This window comes from Cebidichthys violaceus, unplaced genomic scaffold (assembly GCF_023349555.1).
Source record: "Cebidichthys violaceus isolate CVI_PGR_0920_01 unplaced genomic scaffold, fCebVio1.0.p SCAF_15, whole genome shotgun sequence".
Taxonomy (NCBI): Eukaryota; Metazoa; Chordata; class Actinopteri; order Perciformes; family Stichaeidae; genus Cebidichthys; species Cebidichthys violaceus.
Window position 1 is genome coordinate 1,879,488 of NW_027176318.1, and position 15,127 is coordinate 1,894,614.

General features: G+C 43.9%; 1 protein-coding gene across 1 annotated transcript in view; it reads left to right on the plus strand.

Annotated features, from left to right (window-relative positions):
• Window positions 1–1,006: 1,006 nt before the first annotated feature.
• Window positions 1,007–15,127, plus strand: part of LOC137871702 (phospholipid phosphatase-related protein type 4) — a 31,571-nt gene continuing 17,450 nt past the window's right edge. The window contains exons 1-2 of the mRNA XM_068709604.1: window positions 1,007–1,304; window positions 14,083–14,268. Coding sequence (XP_068565705.1) covers window positions 1,233–1,304; window positions 14,083–14,268 — 258 coding nt within the window. The 5' untranslated portion in view covers window positions 1,007–1,232. The remainder of the gene's footprint in view (window positions 1,305–14,082; window positions 14,269–15,127) is intronic.

Below are 15,127 nucleotides of genomic sequence, written 5' to 3' on the forward strand. Positions count from 1 at the left end.
CATGGAGCAGTGGGAAGAAACCTTGGCAGGCAGCTCGTGTGTGAAAGCTGAGCTGTTAAACCTCATGCTGTACCACAGGCTCTGTGATGACAGCTTCTCTCATCACAACAACACACTGACATGTTGACTGTTAAAAATGATCATTAGCATATGATCGTATGGTCTTTTGAAAGCAGATGCTGCTAGTTTTATATTGACATGGCATGCTATGTGTGTGGGATCTGATCAGCATTAGAACCAATTCATGTTGTAGATGTCCTCTGATCAGTCAGTGCTGTAGAACGTTCTCTACTGTGAAATGGTTTGCAAAAAGCACATCAAATCGATCCTATCATCATTAGTTGGAAACCTTTTGCCATGTAGGTATGAATGTGTCAATCCATACCTTATTAAAAGTCTTCTTTGCACAGCTTGAGCACTAAGTGATTATTTTGTGATGCTAACTCATTTTTATATTATTATCATTTTTACATAATTTTGAAATGCTAACTCATTATTTGTATATTATTACTTTTAGTGATTATTTTGAAATGCTAAGTCATTATTTGTATATTATTATTTTCGGTAGTTATTATGAAACGCTAACTCGCTGCATGGTGGCGCTGCTGAATGTGAGGTACCGTGGTTTCAAATATGATCCTGCAATCACAGCAATAACCGGTACAGTGACCACCAACCAGGACACTTCGTGACACACACACACACACACACACACACACACACACACACACACACACACACACACACACACACGTGAATATTAGAAGCTTATAAAAAAGATGCGCTGACAGGATGTAGTGAGACAATCGTATTTTTTTCTTAAATGTGGGAAAAGGCTTTTTTTTCTTTTCTGGCAGTCTGATCCATCCATTGTCAGAGCCAGCAGCAGTCACATGCTGTCAACCACCTTCCTCCCCAGTGCGCCTGCGCTCCCTCCCTCTCCTCTCCTCTCTCTCTCGCTCCCTCCCTCCCTCCGTCGGTGTGGCTCCGTTCTCTACCTGACAGCTCGTCGGAGGACGTGCACACAGCCGAGCCCCGGGCTCCTCGCTAGCAGTGACCGCGCGGGTCTGTGGTATCGGCAAGGGGGAGTCTGGACCGGATACTGGCCAGCTGTCGTCCCCGAGCATCCGGCTCCGCACAGCGACATGGAGCGCTCCTGATCCCGGCAGGACGCCCGGAGAGCTCAGCCATCCTTCCCCCGCGTCTCATCTTGGATATTTCGAGGCCCGGCCATGTCTGCGAGAGAGAAGGGGACCCTGACCAAAGACAGTGTCAGCCTGCTGCCCTGTTTCTATTTCGTAGAGGTGGGTTCACGCTGCATGCCTCTCATCCGGAACCGCTTGGTACCCCCCCCCCCCCCCCCCCCAAAAAAAAAAAAAAAAACATACTAGACTCCTAAGATGTAGTCGTGTATAATTATCGCCAAAGATCCAGTAGATGGGCTTCCTATGACGATCAGCTTATGACTCGGCTGATTCTATTTGAATATGTAGGTCACAGAGACATGCATTGTGCATATGTGTTTTGCGTTCAGGTGAGTTTCCTCCCCTGCAAAAGCCTACAGGATAGTATCCCAGTATTCATCCATCACCTGCACACAGCCACCTGTTCTCACGCTGTAGACCGGATACATCAATCGTGCAAAGACATGCATTGTTGCTTTTGTATTCCGTGGCGGTACGGAGACACACTGTGGACCCACGCGCTGTATGCGTTCACACAGAAGACACGACGCCCGGTGAAGGACGAGCACACGGACACACACTTCTTTGTGCCATTATTTGTTTCTCTTAACTTTTCCAGCAGATCCAACAGGAGATCATTATTATTAGTCCTTGCAATCATTTGGATTCAACCATATATTGTTGATCATTCACATCATAGTTTTAACTTGACATGGCTGCAGCCTCCACACGGGACAATAAACAGCATTATGTGCAGACAGAGGTGTGACGCAAACATTGTTTAAATGTGAGTCTGTGGTGACAGGACGGGTCAGCTGCATGCGTGTGGATGATGACCCTGTCTTTAGATGATTGCATTATTTTTTCTGCATTTTGTCCATCGGACAATAATGAAAAATGAGCCGATGATGTCAAAGATCTGTGTGCAGATTGCAGTTGAGCTTCAGGTGACTGTCGCCCCCCCCCGCTGTGCTTTTTACGCACGCTCTAATTCACCGCTGGCCTGTGGCTCTGCGATCAAACCGGCCTCTCGTGCATTACCAGCGTTGCCTCTAATGCTGTGTGATGGACGCTGTTGGGACGACCACATCATCCCCGTGGATTCCTGTCACAGCGGCGACTTGGTGAGGGGGTTCCCTCCATTTACTTGTGTTGTGTTTGGAGCCTTTCATTTACATTTCAATGCGCCCTCACTACGATTACCGGGCCTGAGTCTGAGCTTATCGAAGCGCTACGGCTCCCGTTCACTGGAGGATTCTGCTGCCCTCTATTTCCTTTTTTTTCCCCACAAACATGCAGTAAGCATTTAAACTAGGCCAATGCTAGAAGTTAATTCTACTCAGTGAACTGCAGCACTTGTGCATATAATTAGGGCCCAGTCGGGCTCATTCCCTGAGTGTGTGTGTGTGTGTGTGTGTGTGTGTGTGTGTGTGTGTGTGTGTGTGTGTGTGTGTCAGTGGCTGGTAGGCAGAGAGCCGAGGTGGTGGCCCCGCTCGGCTCCATCCCGTCCTCCTGTCAGCCGCGACTGCAATGTCCCACAATAGATGTGGAGAGGAGATCAGAGCGTGCCAGTCATGATGGATCCCACCTCCCCCGGGGAGCTTTACCCTCTGCAATCAGGACTCACGGATACCTGCCTTCTGAATTTTTAATGCCCACAGCTTAGAGCCAGAGAGAAGGAGATGATGTAATACTACACCTCAATGTAATAAGGGGTTCAAAACAATACTGTGCATCGATGTGAGGTTGTTGTTGTTTTATTCGATTGTACAGACCTTGGTTGACATCAGGCTTTCAGGGACTTCTACATTATTAAGAACGTATAAGGATGCATCAGGTGATTTATGGCAGTCGACCAATTACATTAGATAAAGAATGGAGATGTCATCGCTCCACTACAGCTACACCCATGCACACAAACTGGCCGGTGTGGTTGTTGTGAATGCACAGAGACGGAACAACTCTTAAAGCTAGGGTCGGTAATCTTGAGAAACTAGCAAGATTATGCTCCATTAAAAAAATAAAAAATAAAATCCAGCCCAGTGTTTCCAACTGTTCTCCAGTGAAAGTAGCTTGCAGCACAAACGATCACTATGAATGTCAAAAACGAACACGGCTGTCGTTAGTATTCACAGCTGTCCAGCTAGGAACGTCTGGAAGACTCCGGTGATGAGCAACGTGTGCACCTGCAGAATAGGCGCAGGTTCGTTCATGACGTGTTTATATTCTAGCAGGGTGAGGGGGCTTACTAAGCATGTTATACATGGCATGTTATATGGTTCATTTCAAAAATACGTGGCGGTGTGCGTCGGCGCGCTGCAGGAAGTGGCTGCACCCAGTCAAAGCATGCCCCCCCCCCCCCCCCTCTAAAGCGGGGACGTATTTTAGACAGAGACTTAACAAGGTGGTGCTCTGTAAACTCTGCTAACTGTGTGGCTCATCACAGACCGTCAAACACGAACACTTCCAAGAGCGAAAGCTTCCCGGAGCGCTTTAACAAGACGCCGATGTTAGGACAACCAACACGAGGAGACAGGAGTCAGCAGTCATTAGAATGGATTCTCTAAATATGTTAATATGTATGTCACAGCAATCCTTTTGAATTCAAGGTCCAGTATGTTTCTGATCAGCCGTCTGACAAATAGGATCTATTATCGTGTTACTCTGGTCAAGAGAAGATGATTGAATTCATTATTTCAATATTAATGAGACATGTTTTTGATCATTTGTGGAGTAAATTACATGTTGTATTGATCAGGAATTGAAAGAATATTTATTTTTTTTACAATAGTCACTGATGGTGTTGTTAGAGCAGCTGTCCCTGACCTGCAGAGTTGAAAAAAAGCAACGAATGGTACTTTTTGTTTTTGTTTTGAACAGCCAAGTCTGATTAGAATCCAAAATGTCTCATTGGGGTTCAGCCCTAATGTTCCTCATATCAACTTCATATAGTGAGAACATCTGGATCCGATGTGATATTTATCAGCTGGATTGACTGGACGGTGGATGTAATCAAAATAAACCAAAGTAAAGATCATGAGCTGGTTGCAATGGATTGAAATTCCGTACGAGGCGTTCAGGAGCAGCTGCAGATGTGATCCCTGTGCTGGACCGTAGCGGACCGGCTGCTCTACTTTAGTTTGGACCGAGTGCTGAAGAGCAGCGAGGCTCCACTGTGAAGCCTCGGGCGTGCTTTTCCTGCAAAGTGGAACAAACGGAAGCATGAGGAGGAGCCGGACAACTGTTATCTCCGACAGGGAAGAAACAAAAGATGAAGTCACACGTTTAAATGTAGGGAGGGAGCCCAGAGGAAGGACAAAGCCTCTGGTGCATCTGCTGTAAAGGTTAACGCTGGCTTCTGGTACCGCAGGACTGTTTACTCACTGAGCTAGGGTTGATTCTAATAGGACTCACTGGACTAACCTTGTGTTTCACCATGACCTGCACCATGTGCAAAGGTGATGGGAGCAGATGTGGCCAAAGACAGGCTTCCTTACAGCAGTAATGTCAACAGCTGTGGAGTCCATCACGTCGTAGACGTTGACACACCACGTCAGAAAAGGCAAACAAATATGAATTATATCATTTTTCTCACCTCACTCCTTTTGTTTTTAGCAATGAAAAGAAAATACAGCAGCTTCCTGTGTTTTTGGCTGACTGTAGCCAACGCTGGTTACAATGATATTAACATTTAATACAGTGAAAAGTTTGACTCTTCTCTAGAGCTCTTCACTTTGACAATCTCACAGTTTAACTTTCATTCATATCGGATTAACATTTACGTCTGGTTTGCTTCATAGTTGTGATTTAGGAGCTTCAGAACTTGGAGTCAGTAGCTGGTGGAGTACAACATGCTACACCATGAGTCAGATACATTTATTAAGGTATCTGCTGGATCTGTTGGTGACCCATCAGTCTAACTGACTGTTTTCTTCAACTTTGGGCTCTCGTAGTTTAATCAGAAACACGTTGGTTGTATAGATATGACTGGTGATGACACGGCTGACAAAGTCACACCCTCACAGCACGGGAAGCGAGACAGGAGCCCTGTTTCAATACAGTCCGCCCCGGGTGACAGTTGCTCCAAGAACAGGGGACCCCATTCGGGGGGCGGGTACAGTGAGCTCTAAGGGCTGCTGGGGCTTCTACCAAGCCTTTCCAAGCCAACCTTGAGCGGGTCGTGGTGAGAGTGCAGCGCGGCGAGTGCCAGTGTTCCCTCGAGAGGCTCCTCCCACACTGAGCGACCGCCCCCAGACCCCCCGAGTTGAATCCTCTGAACAGACTGCCCCGATGCGCCCAATTTGAGAAGATTACAAATATTGTTGGCATGTAAGAAAAGAGCTGCAGCTGCCGTGGAAGTTCTGGAGAAGTGTAATGTTAATGCTTGGTGCTTGTTGCCGTGCTGTCAGAGCTCTTTTTCTTGTATTGTTGCTCATTTTTCTTTATAATTTTTTCAGACAAATTCTGGTTAATTCTAGTGATGGACCTTTGTTTCATCGATATTTATCATATCACTGTCATTATGTTGTGGCTATATATTAAAGATATATTTCCAGACACATACATTTTTCTCCCACAAACCCAAACAAATCACCGACAGGGAAACGATGGCTTAATGACAAAATCTATCACTCATAACCAAAATTTAGTTCATAAATGCGCCTTTTGTTGAAATTCTATCCATTTGTGTGGACTGCAAAAAGTATAAGACAATCAGGACAAAAGCCTTAACATGGAATGTTTAACTCTCACTTTATATTTAATCTCGTCCTGGAGAACTGTGTGTACGCTGGTTTGAAGCATGCGTGAGGTGCTCATTCTCAGCGCACAGTTTATGTGTGGGAAACGGTATAAGCCTGTTTTTTTGTGTTTAGGCATCGTTTATACATGTGGCCCCAGGAGGCCACGCCCACACCTTTTCTTGAGCGGGAACATTCAAAGTCTTTTCAGATAACCAGATTACACTGCTCCACGTCTCTAAAAGGATTATTTCTTGGGTAACAAGTGATTTTAGTCCGAAATTTAGTGGTGTCTTTTTAAAGTTGTCTTTTTACCAGATTTATATATATATATATATATATATATATATATATATATATATATATATATATATTTTAACATTAGCTAAAGTTTGTGTTAAATGTCATGCTGACCTTTAAACGTTTATCCTAAACTCTTTAATCATCAAAATGTTTCCACCACAACTATTTAGTTATGTGTTGTGCTAAAATTCTTGTCAATTAACAAAAGTTGCTGAAAGCCAGATATTTATACCCATTCATTGTGATTATGGCGTTAAAATGAAAGTAAAGGACTTTTCCACTGTACATGACTTGTACGACATGCTTCAACCTCTCATACATTTTGTTAGTACCTAAGAAAAAAAAACAAAAAAAAATTGGTAAATGTAACAAATTTTCTAAAGCAGGGCTCAACAATAGCTTTTAAAAATGGCAACCAGGAATCAGCTTCAATTGAACATATTGTTGCGAGTTGTTGTCACCTTATATGTTGAGTAATTAAGACACTTGGCAGTTATACGTCATGAAAATGTGACATTTATACATCTGTATGTTGGACATGCTTTGCAGTACAGTTTTTCTTCCAGCTCAAAGATGCTGGGATACTTCTACCAAGACTTCACCAATGTCCTTTTTGTTTCTCGGTCCGGTTCATCTGGTCTTGAATTCATTTGCGTATGGAACTCTTCCCTCCACAGTGAAACAGCTTCATTTGCTTCACCCTTGTCTCTAAAACAGATGTGTGCATGCAAGTAAATGCATCAACACACATGCAGCGTTGTCCGTTCCAATTCTGACAGTAACAGTAATATTTCACTAATATCACTAATGCAACGAGTATTTATAATGTGTTTATTTTGGGGTGGACTTTTTGCTGGTTTCGCATGTTAAAAAGTGGTTGCCACTGTTGAATTGGTTGCTAATTATCCCAAATAGTTTACTGCATCACTTACCCCTTCACAACAAACGCGTTCATACGAGTGGCTGTCGGAGGAGGAGCAGTGGGGCTTCCAATCTGCCGTTACAATATGGTAATGCTTTCACCTCTTGTGCGTTGCTACGGTGATCCGAGTTTGGTTGTATCCCACTATTTCTGTAAACATTTGACATTTGAAGTGGTGTGGTTTGAGTGCGGTCAGTGAGGGTTTCATTTGTTGGTTGTGATGCTGTTGTTTGCTGTCAGTTTCGCCACAAACCTCACTGATTAGTTAGAATACCTAATAATTTGCACTTTGGCAAAAAACGGTTGTGATTATTTGCATCAAATGTTTCTACATTGGATCAATCAACAGCCCTGGTTTTCTTGAAAAAAGCAAAACTTTTACATGAAGCCAGTTGACGCTATTAGAGGCAGATGAACGGAGAACAAAAGCACAAGTTTTAGCATTTGACTGCACACTTGGGGGAGTCTGAGGAGCCGGTGAGTGACGCCTTCATATAAACTCCATTCACAGTGTAGTGATCGGTCCTGTATGTGTCTGACCTGGTTCAATTCTTTTTAAAAAGGTCTCCCAGAATCAAAACCGAGCCGGCATTATGCGGCCATTTTGAGATGTGTTTATCAGTTCCTCTGTTTTCAAAAAATATCGATATCTATCAATAGGCTTTTGAAACGCCATATCAGATGACCCCCCCCCCCCCCCCCCCAGAACCAGACGCCGTCAGAGATCCAGTCAGCACGACGGAAAAGAAGCCGATAGTGAGATGGAACGATATGTGACACAGATAAGAGACTCTGCGCGTGCGACAGGAAACGGATTGGACCGAAGGCGAGACAAAGAGGGCGAGCCGCAGAGAGCAGGCTGGCGGTGAGTGTTAGCAGATGTGGGGCAATGGAGCATCTCTGCTGAGCTGAACTGTCCCGGAGGAGCCCAGGCTTTTCCAGAGAAAGATCGCTCTGCTCTGTGATTTATCGCTCCGAGTGCGAAGTTCGCCCAGTATAGATTCACTCGTCGCTGTCAGTGGCATCAGCCATTTAGTGGGTGAGGCAGTCAAACAGTCATCCGGTGAGTCAAATCAGTCGCTCACCTTCAGGAGCACCTTATTTGCAACAATTGAAGGCAGACATGTGGCATCTGTGCCTGAGGCAGAAACATGTTCCCGTCTCTGGGTGCTCTACAGCTACCTATGTTCATCTTTTGCTCTGCAGGGTTGTGTTGGTTTGTGTGCATCAGAAGCTCCAATAACATATTTTTGCAAGCGAGGTGCTGCCGGCTGTTTTTCTCTTTGGATTTCATTGGAAACCCCTAAAATACACTAAAATACATAGAGTCAAATAACTTGAACAAAATTGAATGAGCAGCTCTCGAAACAGTTAACGTTCCTCACATGCACGAACACAGACTAAAGTAAATGTAGTTAAGCACAAATTTGAGCTTTGACTTTACTTAATTTCATTTTATGCTCTTTATACTTTTTACTCCACTACATTTCAGAGGGAATTTGTTTTACTTTTTGCTCACCTCCATTTATCTGACAGCTGTGGTCATTAGTTACTATTTAGCTTAACATTTTACAGGACTTTATGAAAAAGGATGTATTTTTATAAATTCAACTACACAAAAGTATTCCAAACAGTTAGAATCAGCCCCCCCCCCCCCCCCCCCCCCTCCACCAGCTCCACCTCTACAGTACTGTTTACATGTAAATGCATCAATAGTAACGGTCCGATAATATCCAGGGTTTGAAAGAGTGCTAGAAATATACTGTTACTATGAATGCATTTTACTCAAGTAAAAGTATTTTGGTGAAAATGTACATAGATGAAAGTAAGAAGTAGGTCAGTTCAAACGTACTTTGAATAAACTTTACTGTGTTACATTATTAAAACAGTCAGCGTTTCAAGTTGCCTCGAGCCGTTTTTAAAAAGTGCAAGTTTACAATTTTGAAATCGCTTTTTGAACAACAGTAGAGACAGCTTTCTGTCTCCGTGCGTTGTCAGTGTTCACTTCATAACACATGCATTTATTTGATTTGGATTTTGCCTTTATTTAACAGGACATTCCTATTGAGATTTAAGAGCAGCGTAAGAGGTTTTTCATAAAAGCACAACCAACAGACAAACAGCAAAAAGTTCAAAACATGTAAGAGATTTCACATAAATGAAACAAGCACCCGACTTGAATCAAACGACAGATTACATCAGACAGTGCATTAGCAGTAGCATTCAGTGGTCAAATAGTCATCAGTTCAACGTGACTTTGTAGCTCACACCAAGATGAAGGTGCAAAAACCTTAAACGCTACTTCAAAAGTGAAATTCGTCGAACATGACCAAAAATTGCAGCTGCTGATAGTTTTAGGATTCAGTGGACAACATCAATAAGGAGGCAGTTTGTGCAATATGGCCGCATAAAGTCAAATGTACCGGTGTCCCATTCTCACACGAACTGCAATGACGTGTGCGGAAACCCAGACAGTTCACAGACAAACCCTAACGCAGCATGGTACACCGAATCAAACGTTCTCAAAGAAACTGAGAGAAGCGATACCAGTCAGACGCCTCAAATGACTGAGAAAACTCCATCGCTGTCGGTGCCGTTGGCCCGGCACAAATAACTGCCAGCCAAAGCCCACTGGAGCCTGCTTTCCATTTTTACACATCTATTATTCAAACTGCACTGTCTCTTCCGTAGTCACTGAGGGCCAGGAACTCGTGAGAGCCAGTGGAGGGATTGTTGTCAGGAAAACTGTTAGAGGAGTGTCGTATGGCAGAAGGCCGAACACTTATCCAAATGTGAACACCCAAAGAAGTAAGTGCACAGCGCAGAAAATTAAATTCATATTCCAACTGGACTTTGAAATAACCAATGCCAAAAAAAACAACTAGAGAAGTACGCTCAGTACAGTGCAAATCCTAGCCAGGTGTGTCGGCAACGACCACACCTGTATCATGTGATTGAATGTATGCAACCCACAATTGGCTAAACCCCCATCTAGACCCCGATGGGCTTAAGGCGTCGTAAAATAAACTTCATTCAAACACAAAAACCAGCGGCGATGTATGCAGGCGATCAGCTTAACGTCGCCGTATAAGCCATTTCATACAATCTGTCCAAAAACAAAACAAAACTCTCCAAGCTGTCTGCCCGCGTAGCAGCAGCTGAGTGGTGTAGGGATTCATCAGTGTGTGTAGTGGTACATCTGTCTGTGGTTAGCCAAACGCAGCGTACAAAACAATAAAAGTGAGCCAACTAACAAATGGTGATGTACGCAACTGATGGGCTGTGAAATGTAAAACACAGTGACAAACAAGCAGCGGTGTATGCTGGTAATTAGCTCAAAGTCGTCTTACGATACACGTCATACAATCTTTATGAATATGGGCAGAATAACCCTGAGAGACCCCTATTTGCCGCGGGCACGCCGGTCTGTGGCAAGGCAAGTTTATCTGTAGAGCACATTTCAACAACAAGGCAATTCAAAGTGCTTCACATAAAACCATTAAAAGTGGTCAAAACATAATGCAAAAGAAAAGGAGATTTAAAAACAATTAAGAACATTCATTGTTCTTAATTGTGACCTTCTGACCTATGTCGTCACGTCACTAACCTAGTTAACAAAGAAAGCACAATTAAATATATTTTTCTTTATTTTTATATCAACTCTGGAAACACAGACAAGACAATAAGACCATAGTGTGCATGCCATGTAATTCAAATTGAAAAAAAAAATTCAACGCCCCCCCCCCCCGCTGCGGGGGTAATCTCTACAGGTCTGCCATAAGGGCCAAATTGCTTTCCACCACTGTGTCCCTGGGCGCAGAGCAGCGGCTGGTGGTGCCGGGGGCCGCTTGAGAGTCGTGATGGAGGAGTTAGCAGGCAGCAAAGGAATAAATAATAAATAGTAAAAAGTGTTTCAGAGCAAGTGTGTGTCACTTCAAACACAAGAGGTCTATGAGCATGCAGCCACAACTGGACACCCAGAATAGTGTGCAGCATGAGAGGTTAGCCGTGGACAGACACAGAGGTGCACACTTATAAACGCACGGACATGCATGTACGCGAGTGATTGCCTGACTCTCCTGGCAGAGATCACAATGAAGACCCCTAGAGCAGCAGTGATCATTAAATCATAACAAAAAGTGTTGGGTGCAGCAAGCGTACTAATTATTTAGCTTTTCTTAAAGCCTGAGCGAGTGCTTAGAGAGGTCAAAATTGAAGGGAGAGGAAGAGTCATGGGGTCATTAAAAGAGTTGGCTTTCTCCACCAGGGAGCATGAATGTGCTCAGTTAATTTCCTCCAATGTGTCCATTAGGATTGGATATACGTTATGTACACCTAGTAGTATTAGCTGTGGAGACACATATCCACATTTAATTAAAAAAGAGCTCCACATATGAATTTTACATTAATTAAGTCTGGAAGTCTGCCAGAAAAATTCTACAAAGAAGCCAAAAAGTCAGATCAATGATTCCGGTATCAGTTCATTGTTGGCTACAAAGCTACACAACACAATAGAGTATATGACCATTTATCATCTCCATGAACAGATTCTGCATTTATCTGTAGGCAACAGGACACGATTTTGGTAATGCAAGCTTTTAGGTTTCCGGTTGTAGTCTGAGTAGAATTGATCAACCATGTTGCAGCAGACTTTGGTTGAATTCAGGTAAACAGTCCGTGTGGAGAGCATAAGAGAAGAGCGCATTGGCAGAAATGTAATCTGGGAACCCACCAGCTATCGGCTGACGATGATTTAGCTTTTGAATCATTTTAAATTGTAAACTGGCTACTTGTGAAACAACCCTGTCGCAGACGTCGTCTCTCAACTCCAGTCTCATGTCTCAAGACGGACGGTAAACAGTGAGCAGGAAGTCCTCGACCCGGATAATCCGCTACACCGGAACCCCAGAAATACAGCCCCTCTCCCCTAGAGGCTCATCTGTCATCAGACCGTTCTGAGGTTGTACCACTTATATTTATTATCTTTGGTTGTAAAAACAGGATTGTTGCATCAATGGGATGAAATATCATCATCTGTCAAGATTTTAATTGTCAAGATTAAGCCATAAAACCCCCAAAATATGTATTACACACGGACATGCGATTTATTTGGAAAAAACAGGAATCATTCTTTGGCAAACAGATACCTTTAGTGAGTCACTGAGCTAAGCGTTCAAGAGGTCTAAATCAGGATGAATGTGGCTTTAGGGAGCACGAATATCCATCTTATACTTGATATCCTATTTTCGGTAGTGATGGTTTAATGTTGCCTACTGTGAGATGGCTTGCTCTCTGCACACTGGTCAGTTTCACCATTCAATGTCTTCCTTAAGTCACATACAAAAGGAAAGGCGTCATACGCAGTATGTGTAGAGACACTGAAGCGTATCAAATACAATTTGCCGCTATTGGCCTCGGCAAATCACGCCGCACTTTAAGAATAACGGCATGTGACATAAATTATCCTGCAGAAATGTATGGAGAGTACAGTATTCCTCCGAGAACAGCTTCATCTGCAGAGTGGGCTGTGCGGATGCTGACACCACTGACCTATATTTCTCATATAGCTGGGATTGCTGGACGAGAGGTGAGGGAGGCTGACGGTTAGCCAAGGGAAACGGACCTGAGAGAGGGGGAGGGGGGGGTGAGGCAGGAAGACAGCGCGGAGCTCGGTGGTGGGCTGCATGAGCTGGAACATGGAGCTCTACTCCTCCATGGCTTAACCACACCCTTTGATGTGCTCTTTTAGGACGAAGAATGTTTTTACCCTCATCTCCTTTACTTCATTTTTTCCATAATTCCTGGCTCTCAACTGTCTTTGCAGATCTCCCCAAATGTCCCAGTTTCACCACTGCTGTTGAGTAAACTGATGAAACCTTAGTCATGGTAAGGAAAGGAGTAGGGACGGAAGCCCGGAGGGAAAGACAGCAGAACTAGTGTGTTAGTGAGTAACCCCTGGCAGAACTGTGAGACAGACAAAAGGAAGGAAGCCTGCAAACAGAGGCCCTCTGTGTGGTTGTGTGTATGTGTGGTACAAGTGGCTCAGATCCCAGCAGGAGTGTGTTGCCTTGAAGGGATCCCCCTGTGTCGGGCTCCTAGCGGGGCCCTCCTCCGTCCCGTTGTTCTACTTAGCATTAGCAGAGCGAGCTACGCGCCTACCACTGTGTACCAGCGAATCAGGGTGTTAAGCTGCATGATGGAGCCCATGATGCTCTAGGCCTCTCACTGCAGTCCTCTGTGGACACTCTACCGCCTTCACTTACACATCAGCTTCCTGCCGACACATGCACCTCGCCTCTCTGTGCCTGGTGGGAAGTATTTGGGAAAGAATTTTGACACAATAGAACTGCAGTGTTAACTTGTGAAATGGAGTCGTTGATATTGGAGTTATTGTTAAAGGTTTTCTATACAAAATGAAGAACATTAATATATATATATATATCCATACACCACGGAAGCACTTTTGCCCAACTGAGAGATCAACACCAGCTTTATTAGTGTACCTTTACGTCACGGCTGGGGAATGAACTGCTGCGCTATGATTGGTCTTTTACCATTTTATGACCTCGAACTTGTAATATATATGCAAACTAGCTGTTTGTCATTCCGTTTGTTGAGATGAGGAGGATTCATTCTGAAGATTTGAGTTGAGCACTTGACGTTCGTGAGAGCTTTACATTCCACACGCCATCTGCCATCAACCCCCCCCCCCCCCCCCCCTCAGGTCATGAAAACCATTTTCCATGCCTTCGTCCTCGTTATCAAATCAAATTAGCGTGTTCACTGAACCATAGGGTTATGGGGGCATTTGCAGCGTTCACTGCCTGTTCCTTCCATTCATTCATTTCTCCATTGGCAGTCTGTTAAAGCTCCTCCGGCCTCAGCTGTTCGATCTCCCTTACATCTTTTCCTTCCCGCCGTGTCCGCCCCACAGCTGCCGATCCTGGTGTCGTCCGTGGTCAGCCTGTACTTCCTGGAGTGGACGGATGTGTTCAAGCCGGCGAAGTCCGGCTTCAACTGCCACGACCGCAGCCTGAGCCTTCCCTACATCGACCCCAACCGCGAGGTCATCCCCCTCCTGATGCTCCTCAGCCTGGCCTTCGCCGGACCTGCCATCACGGTAAAGCTGCCTTCACATGAACGGTTGTTTCTAGGCAACAGCGACTGTTGCCGCTGTCATCTCATTGGTCGAGCTTCGATTGGTCAGCGGTAAATGAGGTCAAAGTTGAAATGATTTGAACTTTCAGGGCAGCCCTCATTCATCTTTTACAACTGATCATGTGTTAATTAAAGCATCATCTTAATCTGTTGCAGATTTTCATTCTTTTTTTTTTTTACATTGAATTGCTTTAAAATGATTTCCACTTTCCAATTTTCCAATTTAAGCTAAAGTTGCTTTATTTTGAAGGAGGGTTTTGGTCTTTTTTACATTTAGTATTAAGTGTCCTCTAGTGTTATAGAAATATATCATGTTCTTTCACAATGACTTCATATGATAACACTGTTTCAACAGATGAATTAAAATACGGATTGGATTTCATGGTAGAAAGGTCAAAATAACTGGTCCATTTAATATCCTGACTATGAAAATATTATCCTTTAGGTGGTAAATAGTTACTGAGCGCAACACAGTTTCACAGTCTTTATTAATAACTTCATTTGTGTTGACAGATGACAATATGAATCATGCAATATTCTCCACAGGATTTTGAAAGTGTTTTAAACGGATAATATGAAGCTTTGACAAACATTTCACAGCATGAACATGATACTAATGTCTGAGAAGTGAAACGCTTTAAAGTGAAGGCGGTCTGATTTCCTCAGTGAGACATGGACACAGCACAGTCTTTAGTTAGTGAGCACTTGTGATGATTCCACCCTCACGTATGTTGACATGGATCAGGAAGCCTCGTTATGGTGTCACTGGTCTGTCACTAATGAGTTTTTACAGTCATCACTGTACTATTACTTCGATGACT